At 41.5% G+C, this 18,949-nt stretch overlaps 1 protein-coding gene across 8 annotated transcripts in view; it reads right to left on the bottom strand.

The window, feature by feature from the left end:
* The window catches only part of COPS3 (COP9 signalosome subunit 3), a 51,627-nt gene extending 34,719 nt beyond the window's left edge, over positions 1-16,908 (bottom strand). For 3 of the 8 annotated variants that reach the window (XM_060203234.1, XM_060203235.1, XM_060203239.1), the window contains exons 1-6: positions 16,752-16,908; positions 11,081-11,210; positions 8,290-8,402; positions 8,154-8,203; positions 5,144-5,236; positions 239-418 (exon numbers count right to left, since the gene is read on the bottom strand). In XM_060203234.1, the coding sequence (XP_060059217.1) occupies positions 239-418; positions 5,144-5,236; positions 8,154-8,203; positions 8,290-8,402; positions 11,081-11,210; positions 16,752-16,806 (621 nt within the window). In that variant the 5' untranslated portion in view covers positions 16,807-16,908. Of the gene's footprint in view, positions 1-238; positions 419-5,143; positions 5,305-8,153; positions 8,204-8,289; positions 8,403-11,080; positions 11,211-16,751 lie in introns of those variants that run through there. The other 5 variants (XM_060203236.1, XM_060203237.1, XM_060203240.1 and 2 more) reach the window with 5 other exon arrangements.
* Positions 16,909-18,949: the final 2,041 nt, after the last annotated feature.

Here is an 18,949-nt window from a genome sequence, read left to right as displayed (position 1 = left end):
TAATATGTGAGTACATGAAACATACTTCAGAGGCCAGAAAATAGCTCATCCAGCAGAGCACACACTCTTATTTACCACTTACTTAATCACAGAGAAAGTTTTTGATAAGGCCCTCCTCCAGCTCAGACTTAAGATGTAGAAGACTCCAAATGAATCTCCAGCTATAAGCCAAGAGGTTTCTACTTTGACCACACAAGTTCAAGACAACCTCTGGGACACTTAGAGAGGTTACTATTACCTGTTCATAAAAGTAGAGAGCTCTTTCAAAGTTCTTCAGTCCAGTATAGATCATTCCTCCATAATAATAGTAACATAAAAAGTGCTTAGCATCATAGGCTCCATTCTCTTTGCAGATATCCATCATGTCCACATCAAGATACGGAAGAGCAGGCTTAAAGCATTTTGCCAGCAAACAAAGCTGTGAAGAATTTACATTAAGAATTTACATTTATTCGGAGTCGGGTGGTAGTGCAGTGGGTTAAACGCATGTGACACGAAGCACAAGGACCAGTGTAAGGATCCCAATTCCAGCCCTGGCTCCTCACCTGCAAGGAAGTCGCTTCACAGGTGGTAAAGCAGGTCTGCAGGTATCTATCTTTCTCATCCCTTCTCTGTCTTCCCCTTCTCTCTCCATTTCTCTCTGTCCTATCTAACAACGACGACATCAATAACAACAAAAATAATAACTACAACAAGAGCAACAAAAGGAAAAATAAATAAGTATCAAGAATTTACATTGATTAACTGCTGTTTGACAGACATTAGCAGAAGCAAATTCACAGATTCTAGAAAATTTGATGCATAACCATTATGCTGTCTCTCCAGCCCATTATTCTACTTTTCTTAAGCATTCAGAATAAGACTAACATAGTTGGGCAAGGTGGTAGCATACCTGATTAAGCTCACACATGTGCAAGGACCCAGGTGGTTTCCACCTGCAGGGGGAAGCTTCAGGAGTGGTGAAGCAGGGCTGCAGGTGTCTCTCTGTCTCTCTCTCTATATATATCTCCCCCACCCATCTCAATTTGTCTCTATCCAATAATAAAAATTTAAAAAAGACTATACAGTTGAGATTAAGCACTCTACAGATGAATTAAAAGTCCAGTTATCACCTGGCCCTCCCACTGTACATCTGTTTAAAGATGTGAAAACAAGCGTGTCCTTCTCTTCATTAAACTAGTAAAGCAGAAGTAAGCCAGCATGGTATTAAAAACATGGTAGTTAGTTACAATATGTAAGGACCCAGGTTCAAGCGACTGGTCCCCACTAGCAGAGGAGAATCTTTAGGAGTGATGGAGCAGTACTTCAAATGCCTCTCTGTCTCCCTCGATTTCCCTATCCCCTCTCAATTTCTCTCTGACTCTACCCAATAAATAAGTAAATAAAGTCTTTTAAAAAAGGAGGAGGAACAGCAACAAAAACAGTAAAATACCAAGGAATAAACCTAACCAAAGAAGTGGAAGACTTGTATAATGAAAATTATGAGTTACTATTCAAGGAAATAGAAAAAAAACACAAAGAAGTGGAAAGATATTCCATGTTCATGGGTTGGAAGAAATAACATCATCAAAATGAATATACTGGGGGCCGGGCCATAGCGCAGTAGGTTAAGCACATATGGCACAAAGTGCAAGGACCAGCATAAGGATCTTGGTTCAAGCCCCCAGAGCCCCACCTGCGGGGGCAGGGCGCTTCACAAGCGGTGAAGCAAGTCTGCAGGTGTCTATCTTTCTCTCCCCGTCTTCCTCTCCTCTCTTGATTTCTCTCTGTCCTATCCAACAACGACAGCAACAACAACAACAACAATACAACAACAAGGGCAACAAAACAGTAATAACCCTGGAGGCAAAAAAAAAATGCACACCAAAACATACTACCCAGAGCCATATACAAACTTGATGGAATCCCCATCAAGATACCAACCACATTTTTTAGGAGAATAGAACAAATGCTACAAATGTTTATCAGGAACCAGAAAAGACCTAGAATTGCCAAAACAATCTTAAGAAGAAAGAACAGAGCTGGAGGCATCACACTCCCACATGTCTGATTGCATTATAGGGCCATTGTCATCAAAACTACTTGGTACTGGAACATGAATAGACACATTGACCAGTGGAATAGAATTGAGAGCCCAGAAGTGAGCCCCCACACCTATGGACATCTAATCTTTGACAAAGGTGCCCAGACTATTAAATGGGGAAAGATAAGTCTCTTCAACAAATGGTGTTGGAAAAATGGGTTGAAACCTGCAGAAGAATGAAACTGAACCACTACATTTCATCAAACACAAAAGCAAATTCCAAGTGGATCAAGGACTTGGATGTTAGAACAGAAACTACCAGATACTTAGAGGAAAATATTGGCAGAACTTCTTTCCACATAAATTTTAAAGACATCTTCAATGAAACGAATCCAATTATAAGGAAGACTAAGGCAAGAATAAGCCAATGTGACTACATCAAATCTAAAGGCTTCTGCGTGGCAAAAGAAACCACCACCCAAACAAAGAGAACCCTCACAGAATGGGAGAATATCTTTACATGCCATACATCAGACAAGAGTTTAATAATCAACATATATAAAGACCTTGCCAAACTCAACAACAAGACAACAAATAACCCCATCCAAAAATGGGGAGTGGACATGGACAGAATATTCACCACAGAAGAGATCCAAACGGCCGAGAAACACATGAAAAATGCTCCAAGTCTCTGATTGTCAGAGAAATGCAAATAAAGACAACAATGAGATACCACTTCACTCTTGTGAGAATGTCCTACATCAGAAAAGGTAGCAGCAACAAATGCTGGAGAGGTTGTGGGGACAAAGGAACCCTCCTACACTGCTGGTGGGAATGTAAATTGGTCCAACCTCTGTGGAGAACAGTCTGGAGAATTCTCAGAGGCTAGAAATTGACCTACCCTATGATCCTGCAATTCCTCAACTGGGGATATATCCCAAAAAATCCAACACACCTATCCAAAAAGATTTGTGTATACCTATGTTCATAGCAGTACAATTTGTAATAGCCAAAACCTGGAAGCAACCCAGGTGTCCAACAACAGATGAGTGGCTGAGCAAGTTGTGGTATATGTACACAATGGAATACTACTCAGCTATAAAAAATGGTGACTTCACTGGGGTTTGGTGCCTGCACTATGAATCCACTGCTCCTGGAGACCATTTGCTCTATTTTGTTGCCCTTGTTACTGTTATTGTTGTCATTGATGTTGTTGGATAGGACAGAGAGAAATTGAGAGCGGAGGGGGAGGCAGAGATGGGGAGAGAATGATAGACACCTGCAGACTTGCTTCAACGCTTGTGAAGTGACCCCCTGCAGGCTGGGGAGCTGGGGCCTGAACCAGTATCCTTGTGCTTCGTGCCATGTGCACTTAACCCACTGCACTACTGCCTGACCCCCTTTTATTTTTAAAATCTATTTTATTTCATAGGTGACAGAGTAGAGAGAAAAGTCAGAGCATCACTCTGGTACATGTAGCACCAAGGATTAAACCAAAAGTTCTAGTCATGCAAGTCCTGTGTTCTACCAGTTAAGCTAATTCTTGAAAGTGCTCCCGGTATCACCATGAGCCAGAGCCAAACAGTGCTCTGGTAAAAAAAAAAAAAAAAAAAAATATATATATATATATATATGCCTCTGTGTTAATAAGATTCTCTTTTAAAAAATATTTCATTTGTTTAATGAATAGAGACAGAAAGAAATTGAGAGGGAAAGGGGAGATAGAGGAGAGAGAGAGAGAGAGAGATCTGTAATACTGCTTCACTGTTTGTGAAGCTTCCTCTTGCAGGTGGGGGCTGAAGACTTGAACCCAGGTCCTTAAGTATTATAATGTGTGATCGTGATCAACTGAGTGTGCCACCACCTGGCCCCTGTTCATAAGTTTATCTTCAGAAAGCTACACAAGAAACTATTAATAACTGTTTCCCTCTCAATAAGAGAAATGAGTGACTAGAAAACAGTCTTAGAGAGACTTCACAATACATATTATCTCTTCTGTCTTTGGATTTAAAACAAATCATTAAAGGAATTAAATAAATATGTAAGAAGTTACTGCTGTTTAATCTCAGTTTCCACAATTTTCTTTTTACAAACATTAATGACTATTTTTTTTTTTGGACCTTGAGTAACTCATTTTATTTTTAATTTCACCAAGCTTTGTGCAAAACTTAAAAAAAAATTTTTATATCTGTTTATTTATTTTCACTTTTGTTGCCCTTTTTTATTGTTGTAGTTATTATTGTTGTTTTTATTGATGTCATTGTTAGATAGGACAGAGAGAAATGGAGAGAGGAGGGGAAGACAGAGAGGAGAGAAAGATAGACAGACACCTGCAGACCTGCTTCACTGCCTATGAAGTGACTTCCCTGCAGGTAGGGATGTGGGGGCTGGAACTGGGATCCTTACTCTGGTCCTTGCGCTTTGCACCACATGCGCTTAACCTACTATGCTACAGCCCGAGTCCCGTAAAACTTTTCATACAGGTGTTACCTCCATCTTTTCTTCCTTTGGTTTTTGTCTTTCCTTCTTGCCTTTTCCCCATCTCTTCCTTTCCCTTACCTCCCTTTAATTCATTTAAAAAAAAATTTTATTTATAAAACGGAAACTGACAAAAACCATAGATAAGAGGGGTACAACTCCACACATTTCCAACCACAAGAACTTCCTATCCTATCTCCTCCCCCGATAGGTTTCCTATTCTTTATCCCTCTGGGAGTATGGGCCCAGGGACATTATGGGGTACAGAAGGTAGAAGGTCTGGCTTCTGTAATTGCTTCCCCACTGAACATGGGTGTGGACAGGTCTATCCATACTCCCAACCTGTCTCTCTTTTTTTTTTCCCTTCCTCTCTACCTCATTCTCTTTAAAAAAAAAAAAAAAAAATTTATAAAATGGAAATATTGACAAGACCATAGGATAAGAGAGGTATAATTCTATACAATTCCCACCTCTGGAACTATTCTAATCATAGCACAAATTCACTAGCTGAGCCCCATTCTAAGTTTGCATGCAATAGCCTGCTAAGAAGTCCCTTACTAATATAACACATGTACCTACACATTAATCTCCACCGTTTATCTAAATAAACCCACAGTGTAACTCCCACTCTTGGCTGTTTACCTGGCAGAGATCAGCGTGTATTGAGGTCAGCTGGTTTGTGTTCATCTGCATCTTGTCTATGGCTTGCTTAAGGATGCCAATTCCTCGCAGGGGCTGTCAGAAACGACATCTCTTTCAGATAAGTTCTCAAAGATGGCAGCACATTGGATCTTATGTTGTCACTTACAAATAAAAAATAACACTAATTGATAGGTTCCTTAAATAACAACATGAGGTTTCCATACTCTTAGGAAATTTGTATCCTTATGCAACAGAAAATGTTTCTTGTGGGGGGGGGTTTCAGGGCCTTGAACATGATGTCAGAGGACCTAGAGGGTGCTGAATTGTTAGGAAAACTGAGAAATGTTATACATGTACAAACTACTGTATTTTATTTTTGTTACTGTATTTTATTGTCGACTATAAACCATTAATCATCCAATAAAAAAAATATTTGAAAAAACAGGATTTCAGGGTCAGGCGGTGGTGCACTTGGTTAAGCGCTCAGATTACAGAGCATAAGGACCCAGGTTCAAGCCACTGGTCTCCATCTGTAGGGAGGGAAGCTTCATGAATGGTGAAGCAAAGTTGCAGGTATCTCTCTGTCTCTCTCCCTCTGTATCTCCCACCTTTTGATTTCTCTCTGTCTCTAGCCAATAAATAAATAAAACAAAACAAAAAGTTATAAAAAAGTCTTAAGAATAGGATTTGAAAGGAATTTTAAGCTATTGTGTTGGAAAAATCATGTAATACTTTTTCTTTTTAATTTCTTAAAATTATCTTTATTTATTTATTTATTGGATAGAGACAGCCAGAAATCGTGAGGGAAGGGGGTGATAGAGAGGAAGAGAGATACCTGCAACACTGCTTCACCACTTGCAAAGCTCTCCCCCCTGGGGATCAGGGGCTCAAACCGGGGTCCTTGTGCATTGTAATATTTGTGCTCAATCTAGTGTGCCACCACCCAGCCCCCTTTTTTGTTTTTCTATGTAAAATTGTGTCTGACTTTTCAACTACCCAATATTTTAGAATTTTTTAAATTTATATTAAAATTTTATTATCTTTATTTATTGAATAGAGACAGTCAAAAATTGAGAGGGAAGGGGAAGACAGGGTGAGAGACAGAGAGACACCTGCAGCCCTGCTTCACCACTCGCAAAGCTTTCCTCCTGCAGGTGGGGACCAGGGGACTCAAACCTGGGTCCTTGCATATTGTAACATGTGTGCTCAACCAGATGCACCACCACCAGGCCCCCCTTATTTTAGAATTTTAAGCAACTATACTTATAAAGAAAAGTATGAGAATGTAAAAGTGTACATAATTTTCTTATACTTTCTTACATGTATCACAGTAAAATACCATTTTGTTTTTATTTTACCACAACAGTGATATTAAAAGATAGAGAAGTTAAAAACAAAAAATAAATTTTTTTTTTTTTAAAGATTTTAATTTATTAATGAGAAAGACAGGAAGAGAGAGAAAGAACCAGACATCACTCTGGTACATGTGCTGCCGGGGATTGAACTCAGGACGTGATGTTTGAGTCTGATGTTTTATCCACTGCGCCACCTCCTGGACCACAAGAAAATTTTTCTTAAGCTCCTTGTGATATTTATTTATTTATTAAAAAACAAATTTTTTAAAATTTATTTTTTATTTAAGAAAGGATAAATTAACAAAACCATAGGAATTCTACTTCTTAAAAAATTTTTTTTATTATCTTTATTTATTGGATAGAGACAGTCAGAAATCAAGAGGAAAGGGGTTGAAAGAGAGGGAGAGAGACAGAGAGACACCTGTAGCCCTGCTTCACCCCTCATGAAGCTTTCCCTCTGCAGGTGGGGACCGGGGGCTTGAACCCGGGTCCTTGCGCATTGTAATACATGTGCTCAACCAGGTGCACTACCACCCGGCCCCTTCTTGTGGTATTTAGAGTAACTCAGCATTGTTTTTTAAAGCACAACTATTTTTTATAATAAAAAATAATCAAAAACAATTCTTAATTCACATTTACATCTAAACAAAAAATTCAAATTGTGAGAATGTATGCATAAAAAACTTAACTGACCAGGGCCGGGCAGTAGCAGGGCTAGCACACCAGGTTAAACGCACATAGTGCAAAGGGAAAGGACCAGCTCAAGGATCCCTGTTGGAGCTCCTGGCTCCCCACCTGCAGGTGAAGCAGGTCTGCAGGTATCTATCTTTCTCTCCCCATCTCTGCCTTCCCCTCCTCTCCCAATTTCTCAATTTTTTTTTGTTTGTTTGTTTTGTTTTTGGCCTCCAGGGTTATTGCTAGGGCTTGGTGCTGGCACTATGAATCCATTGCTCCTGGTGGCCATTTTTCATTTTTTGTTGGATAGGACAAAAAGAAATTGAGAGGGGAGAGGGAGATAAGAGATACCTGCAGACCTGCTTCACTGCTTATGAAGTGACCTCCTGCAGGTGGGCTAAAACCAGGATCCTTGCACTTTGTACTATGCGCACTTAACCCAGTGCACCACCACCTGGCCCCTAAAGGGCATGTTTTAATTTTTAGGAGATGCTCATTGAAGTATTTAGGGTAAGAAGCAACTTTCAAAATAGGAGAGAGGGGTAAGCAAATGCTAAATGCCCAGAGAGTCTGAGTGGAGGAGAAGGATTCGATGACAATGACGACACCAAAGCATCACTCTGGCACATGCAATAGTGGAGATCAAACTCAGGACCTCATGCCACCACTTTGCGGGCCACATAAAGGAAAACCTTTAACAAGGAAAGAGCAGCATATTGCAACTGAGAGGACTTTAGAGTGGTAGTTCCAAAGCCAGTAATAGCAGTGGCAGAGGTGAGAGTAGCCTCCCTGGAGGTATCACTGTTCCTGAAATCTCAGAGTCTAAATCTAATGTAGGGGTGACCTGTCCTGATAGCAGATGCTTTGAGTCTTTGATGTCACCCTAACCATCTGCATGTCAGAGAGTTTAGTACTAATCTAGAATCATAACAAAATTAGCTTGTTGGGTACCAGAACTATAAATGTGAATATAAACTTACCTGTTTTCTTTCCACGAGTGCATTTGTTAGCTGATGGCAAAGTCCAGCAACTAGACATAACAACAAAATATATTGAAAATATTGTGAGGACAAAATATATTCAATGGGAAAAAAACAAAAATATCATTTGGCTTACAGGTGTCTGTTGCATAACGGATGTGCTCCCCATTGCAAGTACTGATGAAAAGTTGAACCTGTGAGAATAATGTCTCGAAGTCAGGAACACTGGGCATAGAAAACTTCACAAACCTAAGATAAAGAGAAAATAATTCATTTATCCAGATACTTCAGTGGCAAGAGATGTGAGAGAAACTAGGCAAGAAGTTCATCCTACTTTTAGTGTTCTGGAAAATTAAATGAGTCATAGGATTTAAAAACTTATGAACCAGGGGCTGGCAAAATAGTTCACTTAGATAGTATGCTGCTTTGCTATGTGCACTCAGGTTCAAGCCCAGTCCCCACTACACTGAAGGAAGCTTCAGTGCTATAGTCTCTTTCACTTTCTCTCTCTGCCTATCTAAAAAACAAATATTGAGAACTGAGCAGCAAGGAGGTTGTTAAGTGGGTAGAGTATAGAACTTGCACACACAAGGTCCTGGGTTTGATCACTGGCAGTGTGCATTCTAGAGAGGTATCTCTTTCATAGCTCGTTCTCTCTTTAAAAAAAAAAAAAAGAACCAGAGGACCAGGAGAGAGCTCAATCAGGAAGGCATATATACCTTACCGTGGGAAAAACACTAGGTAGTGACAGGGGAAGCTCCATAGATGGTAGAGTGATGCTATGGTGTCTCTCCCCCTCCCCTGTCTCTCTCTATGTACACACATCAAAATTAAAAGAATGAAAAAAAAAGTTAGGGACAGGAATTTCACTTGTTAGAACATCACCATTATGAGGACTGGGATTTGAGCTTCTAGCACTCTCCTGTAAGGACCACACAAAAGAATAAGCCTTACAAGTGGTGGAGTGCTACTATGGTCTCTGCCTCTCCCCTTCCCTATATCTATCCCTCCATCTTAAAAAGGGGGAGGAAGGGAACTGAAGGCTGGCAAGATAGCACACTTGGATATGTGCAAAGTGAGTTCAAATTCAAATTTCTGCACTGAAATATCCTTCAGTGCTGTGGTTTCTCCTCCTTCCCACACGCTCCAGCCCTCTCCCCCTGCACCAAAAATGTCAGCCTGGATTGGTGAAGTCCCAGAGAAGACAGAAAAACTGAGGCTACAGGAATAGTGGTATTATGTAGATGGGAAGACTTGCAGATAACTTGGTGACAGAATAAATAAATGTGCAAACCTCAGGGCCTCATACCTTAAAATCAGCCGATAATTTAAATGCAAAGTTTCATGGTTCCTTCCAGGTTTTCTTTAATTGATATATAATGGCAAAGTACCTTAGAGCCCTAAGATGCCTTCAAATACATCATTTCACTTGACATATATGTACATCTAAGTGTGTGAGTGTGTGTGTGTGTGTGTGTGTGTGTGTGCAAAAAATATGCTTGCTGTTCACTCTTTGTAGTCAGAAAACATGCAGCGGAAGTCATATATATATATATATATATATATATAAAATTTATTAATGAGAGGGACAGGAGGAGAGAGAGAAAGAACCAGACATCACTCTGGTATATGTGCTGCCAGGGATTGAACTCAGGACCTGATAGTTGAGAATCCAACACTTTATCCATTGCACCACCTCCTGTACCACGCAGTAGAAGTCTTTATCACCAGCACGATAGTGCTTTCTGCATTATCCAGCACAGTACCTATATGTAACTACCAAGTACTTGAAATACAGTTGGTTCAGTTGATGAATTGAATCTATTTATAACTTTATTTTATCTATTTACAACTTTATTTTAATTGATTTCTATGAATAGGCAGGTATGGCCAATGGCTACTGTACTGCAGAGCACAGCTCTAGACAGTTTTTCTTCATATTCTGTTCATGATCAACCTCTTTGTCTAAGGAAGACTAGCGTGAGGGAAGGTAGCCCCTCACTCTAGCTTAATTTATCCTCAGCTTAGTTTATCACCCTCACTTGGTAATCCCAATTTGAAACCCTATGACACCAAGGGGGAAATAAAAAAAGAATTCTACTGTCATGTGCATAGAATTAGAAGAAACTCCAACTGAAAGGCTCATTGTACCTGGTCTTAAAATAGCTTAAACTTGTTTGAAGGGAGAATTCAAAGCAATGTTGCTTTGGATCACTGGTAATTTAATACATTCTACTGTGTCCTATTCCATCAACCTTCTCTATTTTCTTTCCAGTGCAGAAAATGTGGACAACCTGATAGTGTATAGATTTAAAAGGGGCGGGGGGAGGCAGGGCGGGTGGTGGCGAACTGGGTTAAGCACACATAGTACAAAGCACAAAGACCTGTTCAAGGTTACCAGTTCAAGCCCCCAGCTCCCCACATTCAGGAGGTCACTTCACAATTGGTCTGCAGGTATCTTTTTCTCTCTCCCTCTCTATCTCCCCCTCACCTCTCAATTTCTCTGTCCTATCCAATAAAAAAAAAATTTGAAAGATGGAAAAAAATGGCCACCAAGAGCAGTGGATTCATAGTGCAGGCACCAAGCCCCAGTAATAATAACCCTGGAGGCTAAATAAATAAATACATAAAATATATGAAAAAAGGTATTCAGATAATATAAACTACTGTGCCCTCAACCAAGATGGCCATTATTTCTTTCTTTAAATAAAGAAATTTCAAAATATATATAAATTTAAACCACAGTTAAAGATAAAAGTGAAGAAAATTAATTATTGGGAAAGAAAATATGACTATGATAGGACTTTAGTTTTCAAAATAGCTCAATGTTATTTACATGTTTTACTTTCTACGCTAAAAATAAAACCAGACAGTGTATAGTATTCAGTTTCAGCAAGTGCAAAACTAGGAAAGAAAATGCTCCTTACAAAACAGCAAGGACACCCAAGGAGTGTTCTTGTACATCCAGAGCCCCAAGCACTGTGTCCAGATGGGACAAATTCTTCGCAAGAAGTTCCCCACTTTTGTTGATCAGTTCACAAAGCTGCGTCATTTGCCCTGGAAAATAGGAATAACACTATCATTTGACTATAGCACTAGACAAAGGAAATCTACTCCCATAATTTATCCCTCAAAATAAGAAATACCTAAGTATGATTTCTTCTATGTTCTTTGTTTTAGATGAGGCCTCAAAGGGTCAGAGAAGTGAACAAACCTTGCCCATGTCTTCAAAACCACACCTCCCATTTCTCTGCAGCCCTTCATGTACATATCATTATTACCACCTTCATTACACTCTCTATCCAAAATGATTTGACTACCAAAACTCTCTCCATTCCATTCCTTTCACTCTCCTTTCTGAATTCAAATACTCACTGTTTTTTGTCTGGACTAGATTATAAATTTTCTAAATGGTCTGACATTAAAATTTGCCAACAGTAAAAGACTCTGGGGTGGGTGGGTGGGGAGAATACAGGTCCATGAAGGACGATAAATGACATAGTGGGGGTTGTATGGTTAAATGGGAAACTGGGGAATGTTATGCATGTAAAAACTATTGTATTTACTGTTGAATGTAAAACATTAATTCCCCAATAAAGAAATAAATTAAAAAAAAACTTGCCAACAGTCTGATTACATCAATCTTTCCTCATATCCATAATTTTTATAGTTATGTGTGTGATCTTTCTAAAATGTGAATTCAATCTGAGACTCCAATAATTTGAACAAGTCCAAAGGCCTATCCCCAGCCTGATGTCTTCCCCTCACTCATGTATCCTTTGGCCACACCAAACTCAGGAAATCCAGCCAACACCTATTCTATATATGTTGTTCTCTATGATTAGTGTACTCTCTCTCCTCTCCTCACTCTCCCCTCTCTTCATTCTCTCTCTCTCTCTCTCTCTCCCTCCCTCTGTCTGCTTGGGGGTCTTCCCAGTACCCTAATCTCAGCCCTCACTTTCCCATGGCTAACTTGTACTTATCCTTTCTGTCTGCATAACCTGTTGCAGTGGTTAAGTAACTCACATAAATGCAGTAGAGACTGTCCTATTTCTCCAGCTTCAGAAAACATTGCTTGCTTAGGAGCCATCAAGAAGCTTGTTGAATTAATCTCTCAATTGATCTATAGATCTTTCCCTTCTGCCACACCGTTTTTAACAACTAAGATACAGAATCTAGACCCATACTTGTACTCTGAAGTATATGAGAATAATAGACCATTCTATTTTTTGAGTCTTTCCTTTTTTTTTTTTTAACTTTATTTTATTTACTACTTATTGTATAGATATAGAATTCAAGAGGGGGGTGGGGGTACATAGCATAATGGTTATGCAAAGAGACTCTCATGCCTGAGGCTGCAAAGTCCCAGGTTCAGTCCTGTGTACTATCAAGCCAGAGCTAGTAAGGGCTCTGGAGGGGAGAGAGGGAGAAACAATATTGCAATATTGCTCACAGGACATGAAGTTTTCCTCCTACAGACAGGGAATGGGGATCTGAACCTGGGTCCTTGCTGTGTGTTGTAATGTATACTCAACCAGGTGCACCATCACCCAGTCCACTAATGGACTATTCTAATGGCAGATCCATGGTATCTGTCTCAAATTCCAATTACACTAGCTGCCTTTGGGATGGTATCTAGGAGGGTGTACACACACCACCACCATCACCACCACCAATCTTTTTAAATGCACCACCATGGGGGCTGGTGCACCTAGTTAAGCGTACATGTTACAGTGCTCAAGGATCTGGGTTCAAGCCCCTGGTCCCCACCTGCAAGGGGAAAGCTTTGTGAGTGGTAAAGCAGGGCTGCAGGTATCTCTCTTAGTCTCTCTCCCTTTCTATTCCCCCCTTCCCTCTCAATTTCTGGCTGTCTATGTCCAATAAATAGAGGTTTCTGTCTGTCTCTATCCCTCTCTACTTAGCACCCTCTCCTCTCAATTTCCCTCTCTCTCTCTCTCTCTCTCTCTCTCTCTCTCTCTATATATATATATATATATATATATATATATCTGATACATAAATAAAAATACTGATAAATTTTTTTTAAAAAAGGAAAAGAAGAAATACTACAGCACCACACAACTATCTATAGAATGTCATACATCAGAAAAGGAGATGCTGGAGAGGGTGTGGGGTCAAAGGAACCCTCCTGCACTGCTGGTGGGAATGTAAATTAGTCCGATCTCTGTGGAAAGCAGTCTAGAGAACTCTCAGAAGGCTAGAAGTGGACATACCCTATGACCCTGCAATTCCTCTCCTGGGGATATATCCCAAAGAACCCAACACACCCACCCAAAAAGATTTGTGTATACCTATGTTCACAGCAGCACAATTTGTAATAGCCAAAACCTGGAAGCAACCCAGGTGTCCAACAACAGATGAGTGGCTGAGCAAGTTGTGGTATATATACACAATGGAATACTACTCAGCTGTAAAACGGGGTGACTTCACCGTTTTCAGCCGATCTTGGATGGACCTTGAAAAATTCATGTTAAGTGAAATAAGTCAGAAACAGAAGGATGAATATGGGATGATCTCACTCTCAGGCAGAAGTTGAAAAACAAGATCAGAAAAGAAAACACAAGTAGAACCTGAACTGGAATTGGCGTATTGCACCAAAGTAAAAGACTCTGGGGTAGGGGTGGGTGGGTGGGTAGAATACAGGTCCAAGAGGGATGACAGAGGACCTAGTGGGGGTTGTATTGTTATATGGGAAACTGGGGAATGTTATGCATGTACAAACTATTGTAATTACTGTTGAGTGTAAAACATTAATTCCCCAATAATTAAAAAAAATTAAAAAAAAAAAAAAAGAACATCCCCAGTAGCATCCAACAGACTCCCATGTGGTTCTGGCAGCTGAACCCAGGTTTCAAGTCCAGGGCCTTGTGCACAGCATGGTATGAACTCTACCAGTTGAGTCAACTGGCCTCCAAGTATCAACCTCTGCAGTATCCTTTAACAGATCTTTCACCTTTTGAATTTTAAGTAACTCATATCAGGTATTTCTATGTAGTACTTGGGTGATTTTTTTTTCTTTATTAGAAAAAAAAATTTGTAGTGTAGAGCTTAAAATTTAAGTTAGGAATTTTCATATAGACTAAAACGCTCTTAAGTTTGGTTAGTTTTTAACAAGACTAAAGAAAGAAAATATCCTATTGCACCACATGCATTATAAAACAAAAATTTAAAAAGATAGGTGAATTTAAAGGACAAAATCTTTCAAGAAATTAACAGAAGCAGAACTACCAACTCTCCATCACCTCTACCCACTCACTACTTCTTTTTTTTATATTTTATTTTTAAATATTTATTTATTTATTCCCTATTGTTGCCCTTGTTGTTTTATTGTTGTAGTTATTATTGTTGTCATCGTTGTTGGATAGGACAGAGAGAAATGGAGAGAAGAGGGGGAAGACAGAGAGGAGGAGAGAAAGATAGGCACCTGCAGACCTGCTTCACCGCTTGTGAAGCGACTCCCCTGCAAATGGGAAGCCGGGGCTCTAACCAGGATCCTTCGAAGGGCTGATCCTTGCGCTTTGCGCAGTATGCGCTTAACCTGCTGTGCTACTGCCCGACTCCCTTCTTTTTTTATTTTTATTGTTTTATTCACTACTCTTTTTTTTTAAGTTAAATATTTTATTTTAATAAAAGAGAAAGACTAGAGTAATGCTCATCTCTGGCTTCTGGTGGTGCTGAGGAATGTATCTGGGACTTTATTTCCTTTTGTTGCCCTTGTTTTATTGTTGTCGTTGTTGTTGGATAGGACAGAGAGAAATTGAAAGAGGAGGGGAAGACAGAGAGGGGGAGAGAAAGATAGACACCTGCAGACCTGCTTCACCGCTTGTGAAGCTTCCCACCCTGAAGATGGGTGGGTGCTTGGATTACTGGCCGTTGTACATGGCAATGTGTGCGCTCTACCAGGTGCACCACTGTCCAGCCTGCTATACACTACCCTAAACACATTTACAATTTGTAATACTCAGAAACTTCTATCTCCTGTCAACTAAATAACCAGTGCGAGTTGAGGTGAAAATAGAAGCTGGGTCACTATGAAGTCATAGGACAGCTAAGTAGTACTGGGCTAGAGGGGAGCATCTATTCAATAAAGCAAAGTGTGTGTGTGTGTGTGTGTGTGTGTGTGTTTCATCTGAAATGATCCTGCCAGAGAAGTGGCAGATGAAATATCTTCTAATCAGAGAAAGTTGGAAATCACAATGACCTTCACTTGAGGTCCACATTAGAAAATTCTGAATAAGAGAAAACAGAAACATTTTTGATTCAACAGACATGAGACACAAAAGCCAAGGGCAGTGAAAGTATCTTCTTTATCTCTGCCTTACAGGCTTTTCCCAAATCAGTTTTCTACTACGTACAGTGCACACAAAACTTCCAGAAAAATGATCTTACTTGATGCTCACATGCCAGTTTTCCTAAAGTAAGTGGGGGGTGGGGGTGGGGGGCTGGTCCAGGAAAAATGGCACACACTTTTAAAAGACCAAGACAGGATTCCAAATCAAATATTCCAAACACACTACATCCCAGGTAGTGGAAACTAAGTGCCTCTGACTCATTCACCAAGACTACACGTCAAAGCCACCATGTCAAAAATAAATAAAAAGAACTATTTCATTAAAAATGATGCATTACAGGATCAGCTCAGCTTTGTAACAACTGTGAGAAAGATCGCACCACTCTGTTTATAAATGGAGAGTAAAGAAATCCAAGAAATGAAAGGTGACTTGTCCAAGGTCATAGTGCTTCAGAAATTCTACAACGAAAGAATATTAACAACACTGTAACAACACATTGCACCCCAAATGACATGCACTGCCCCAGGTGCTTTTACATGGTTTCTCTCGTTAAACCTTGACTCTATTAAGCAGGGACTTGTTTCATTGTACAGATGTACAAACAGGGTGGTGAACGAGGCCTTCACAGTCAGCAGCTGATTACTCTTAACTCAGAGCCCAGGGCTCTACATTCAGATAGGAGATGGACAGAACGGAACGAAAATGAAGGACAAAGTGATCATAGTGATAACAGCTACGAATCCACAGGAGCGGGAGCTGATCGGCAGGACTAAAATAGACTTAGACGCCCGCCGAGGGCGCAGGCGGCAGCTGGGGTGCCCACGGCCAGGGCGGGCCTCCAAGCCTGGGCGCCCAGAAAGGCTTCGCCTCGCACCGGCTGCCCAGGCCCAGCCAGGAGACCAGGCGGCGCCAGGACAGACGGGACGCTGCGCCAATCGCCGCAGGCTAGGGTAGATTGGGACCAATGGGCACCCCGCAAGCGCCCGGCGGAAGTCAACGCCCCCAAGCTGTCAAGCACGGCGTCCCGGTGGAAGGGGCCCGAGCTGGGGGATGAAAGTACGGGCTGCCGAAGGGAGGGGAGGCGGCGAAGTGGCCGAGCGCAGTCCTGCGGGTGGACGCACGCAGCCTGAGGCCAGTCCGCCCAGGTATCGGCCCGCTGTCTCAGCCCAGCCCCAAGGCAGGGCCCCGAACTAAAGGGGCGGCTCCGGCAGTCCGCACAGCTGGCTAGGGATGCTAACCTGTCCCACGGCCCGCCCAGGCCTGGCCCGACGGCCCAGAGCCTCACCTTGTGCTGAGAGCTGCCGGACACTATTCACGAACTGCTCCAGGGCCGACGCCATGTTTCCCCCCAGGCGGCCCGAGTGGCGGAGGCAGCTCGCGCGGGAAAAAGAGGCTGCACTGGGAGGAGGGGCCGCAGCGATCCCACTGAGGGCCGCGAGGGCTGAACGACGTCACTTCCGCCCGCTCCAGCACCGCGAGATCTCGTTCGTAAGGAAACCTGTTCCGTTTCCAAGGAAACGGTTTCGCTACTCTACAAAGCGGAAGTTGGGGTGCTTCTTCCCTCTGCACCTGTACATTCTTTTCCATGTTTATGTCCTACGGGACGATGGTAAAAGGAGAAACCATTGAATTCATAGACAGATATATTTTCCGGATTTTTCTGGGACTGGCCTTTTCGTTTTCCACCTGGCCAAATCCTTCCAACACAATCCTGTGTCTTTGTGGTGCTCTGCTGGGAGAGTCACTTGCTCGTCCCCTAGAGGACTTATGGAGATTATAATATAGCATATTCGGATGTTGAAGGACAAAGTTGTGCGGGGAGACAGAATAATGGATATACAAAAGGCCTGAGGCTCTGGTTCAACATGGGCCATCTTATAAACTTAAAAATATTAAGGGGGGGAGTCGGGCAGTAGCGCAGCGGGTTAAGCACACGTGGCATGAAGCGCAAGGACCTGCGTTGGGATCCGGGTTGGAGGCCCCGGCTTCCCACCTGCAGGGGAATCGCTTCACTGGCGGTGAAACAGGTCTGCAGGTGTCTTTCTCTCTCCCTCTCTGTCTTCCCTTCCTTTCTCCATTTCTCTCTGTCCTATCTAACAACGACATCAGTAACAACAACAATAATAACTACAACAACAACAATAAAAAAACAATGTTAACAAAAAGGAAAAAATAAAATTAATAAAAAATATTCAGGGACCTATGACTACTAGTTTCTTTTATTCTTTTCTGAGCCTGACATCTGATATGCAGGTGGATTCAAGTTACTAGTATAGTCATAGGTTCTTTGGAATATAATTAAAATAGGACTACTAACTATCTACAAAATGGAGACCCCTCAACTCTTCATCTGAACTGTTCCAGCCTTTAGGTTCATGATTAGTCAACAATTTGTTTGGCTCTATATGTTAACTCTTTTTTCAGCCACCAGGTTCCAGAGGCCAACATGATGCCAACCGGACTTCCCTGGACAGGCAACCCCACCAATGTGTCCTGGAGACCTGCTTCCCCAGAGCCCTAGCCCACTAGGGAAAGAGAGAGACAGGCTGGGAGTATGGATCAACCTGCTAACGCCCATGTTCAGTGGGGAAGCAATTAAAGAAGCCAGACCTTCCACCTTCTGCATCCCACAATGACCTTGGGTCCATACTCCCAGAGGGATAAAGAATAGGAAAGCTATCAGGGGAGGGGATGGGATAAGGAGTTCTGGTGGTGGGAATTGTGTGGAATTGTACCCTTCTTATCCTATGTTTTTTTGTCTGTGTTTCCTTTTTATAAACAAAACAAAAAAAAAAAAAAAGAAAAAAAATTCAGGGGCCAGGCAGTGGTGCACCTGGAAAAGTGTACACATCACCATGTTCAGAGACCCAGGTTCAAACTGCTGTCCCCACCTGATGTGGGGAAATTTCATGAGCGGTGGAGCAGTGCTTCACCTCTCCTTATCCCACTTCCTCTCCCTCTCCCACTTCCTCTCTCTCTTCCTCTCCCTCTCTCCCTCTCACTCACCCTCTTCCTCTTTCTTTCTCCCCCTTTATTAGAAAAAGAAAGAAAAAAAGGGGAGGGTTAAAGGGGAATTATGGCTATAAGCACCAGTGAAATAGTCAGGTTCCATTGATAACCCTGGCAGCAAAAATAAGTGAATGAATAATTAATTCAGCATGCATAGGGTGTCATATTTGATTCCTGCCACTGCATATGCCAAAAATAAGTAGTGCTTTGGTCTGTGTCTCTCTTATATAAAAGTAAAAAAACAACTACAACAAAAAAACCGTAAGAGACCAGGTGATGGTGCACTCCATTGAGCAAGCATATTACCTACCATGCACAGGACCAAGGTTTAAGCCCCTGGTCCCCACCTATGGAAACAGTTCTGCAGATCTCTCTCTTTCGGCGTATCTATCGCCTCCTTCCATCTCAGTTTCTCTCTGTCTCTACCCAATGAATGAATGAGTGAATAAATAATTTATATATAATTTTTATTTA

Source organism: Erinaceus europaeus, chromosome 12 (assembly GCF_950295315.1).
Source record: "Erinaceus europaeus chromosome 12, mEriEur2.1, whole genome shotgun sequence".
In the NCBI taxonomy this organism is placed as follows: Eukaryota; Metazoa; Chordata; class Mammalia; order Eulipotyphla; family Erinaceidae; genus Erinaceus; species Erinaceus europaeus.
Note: the sequence above shows the minus strand (reverse complement) of the source record. Positions and strands in the feature narration are given on the sequence as shown.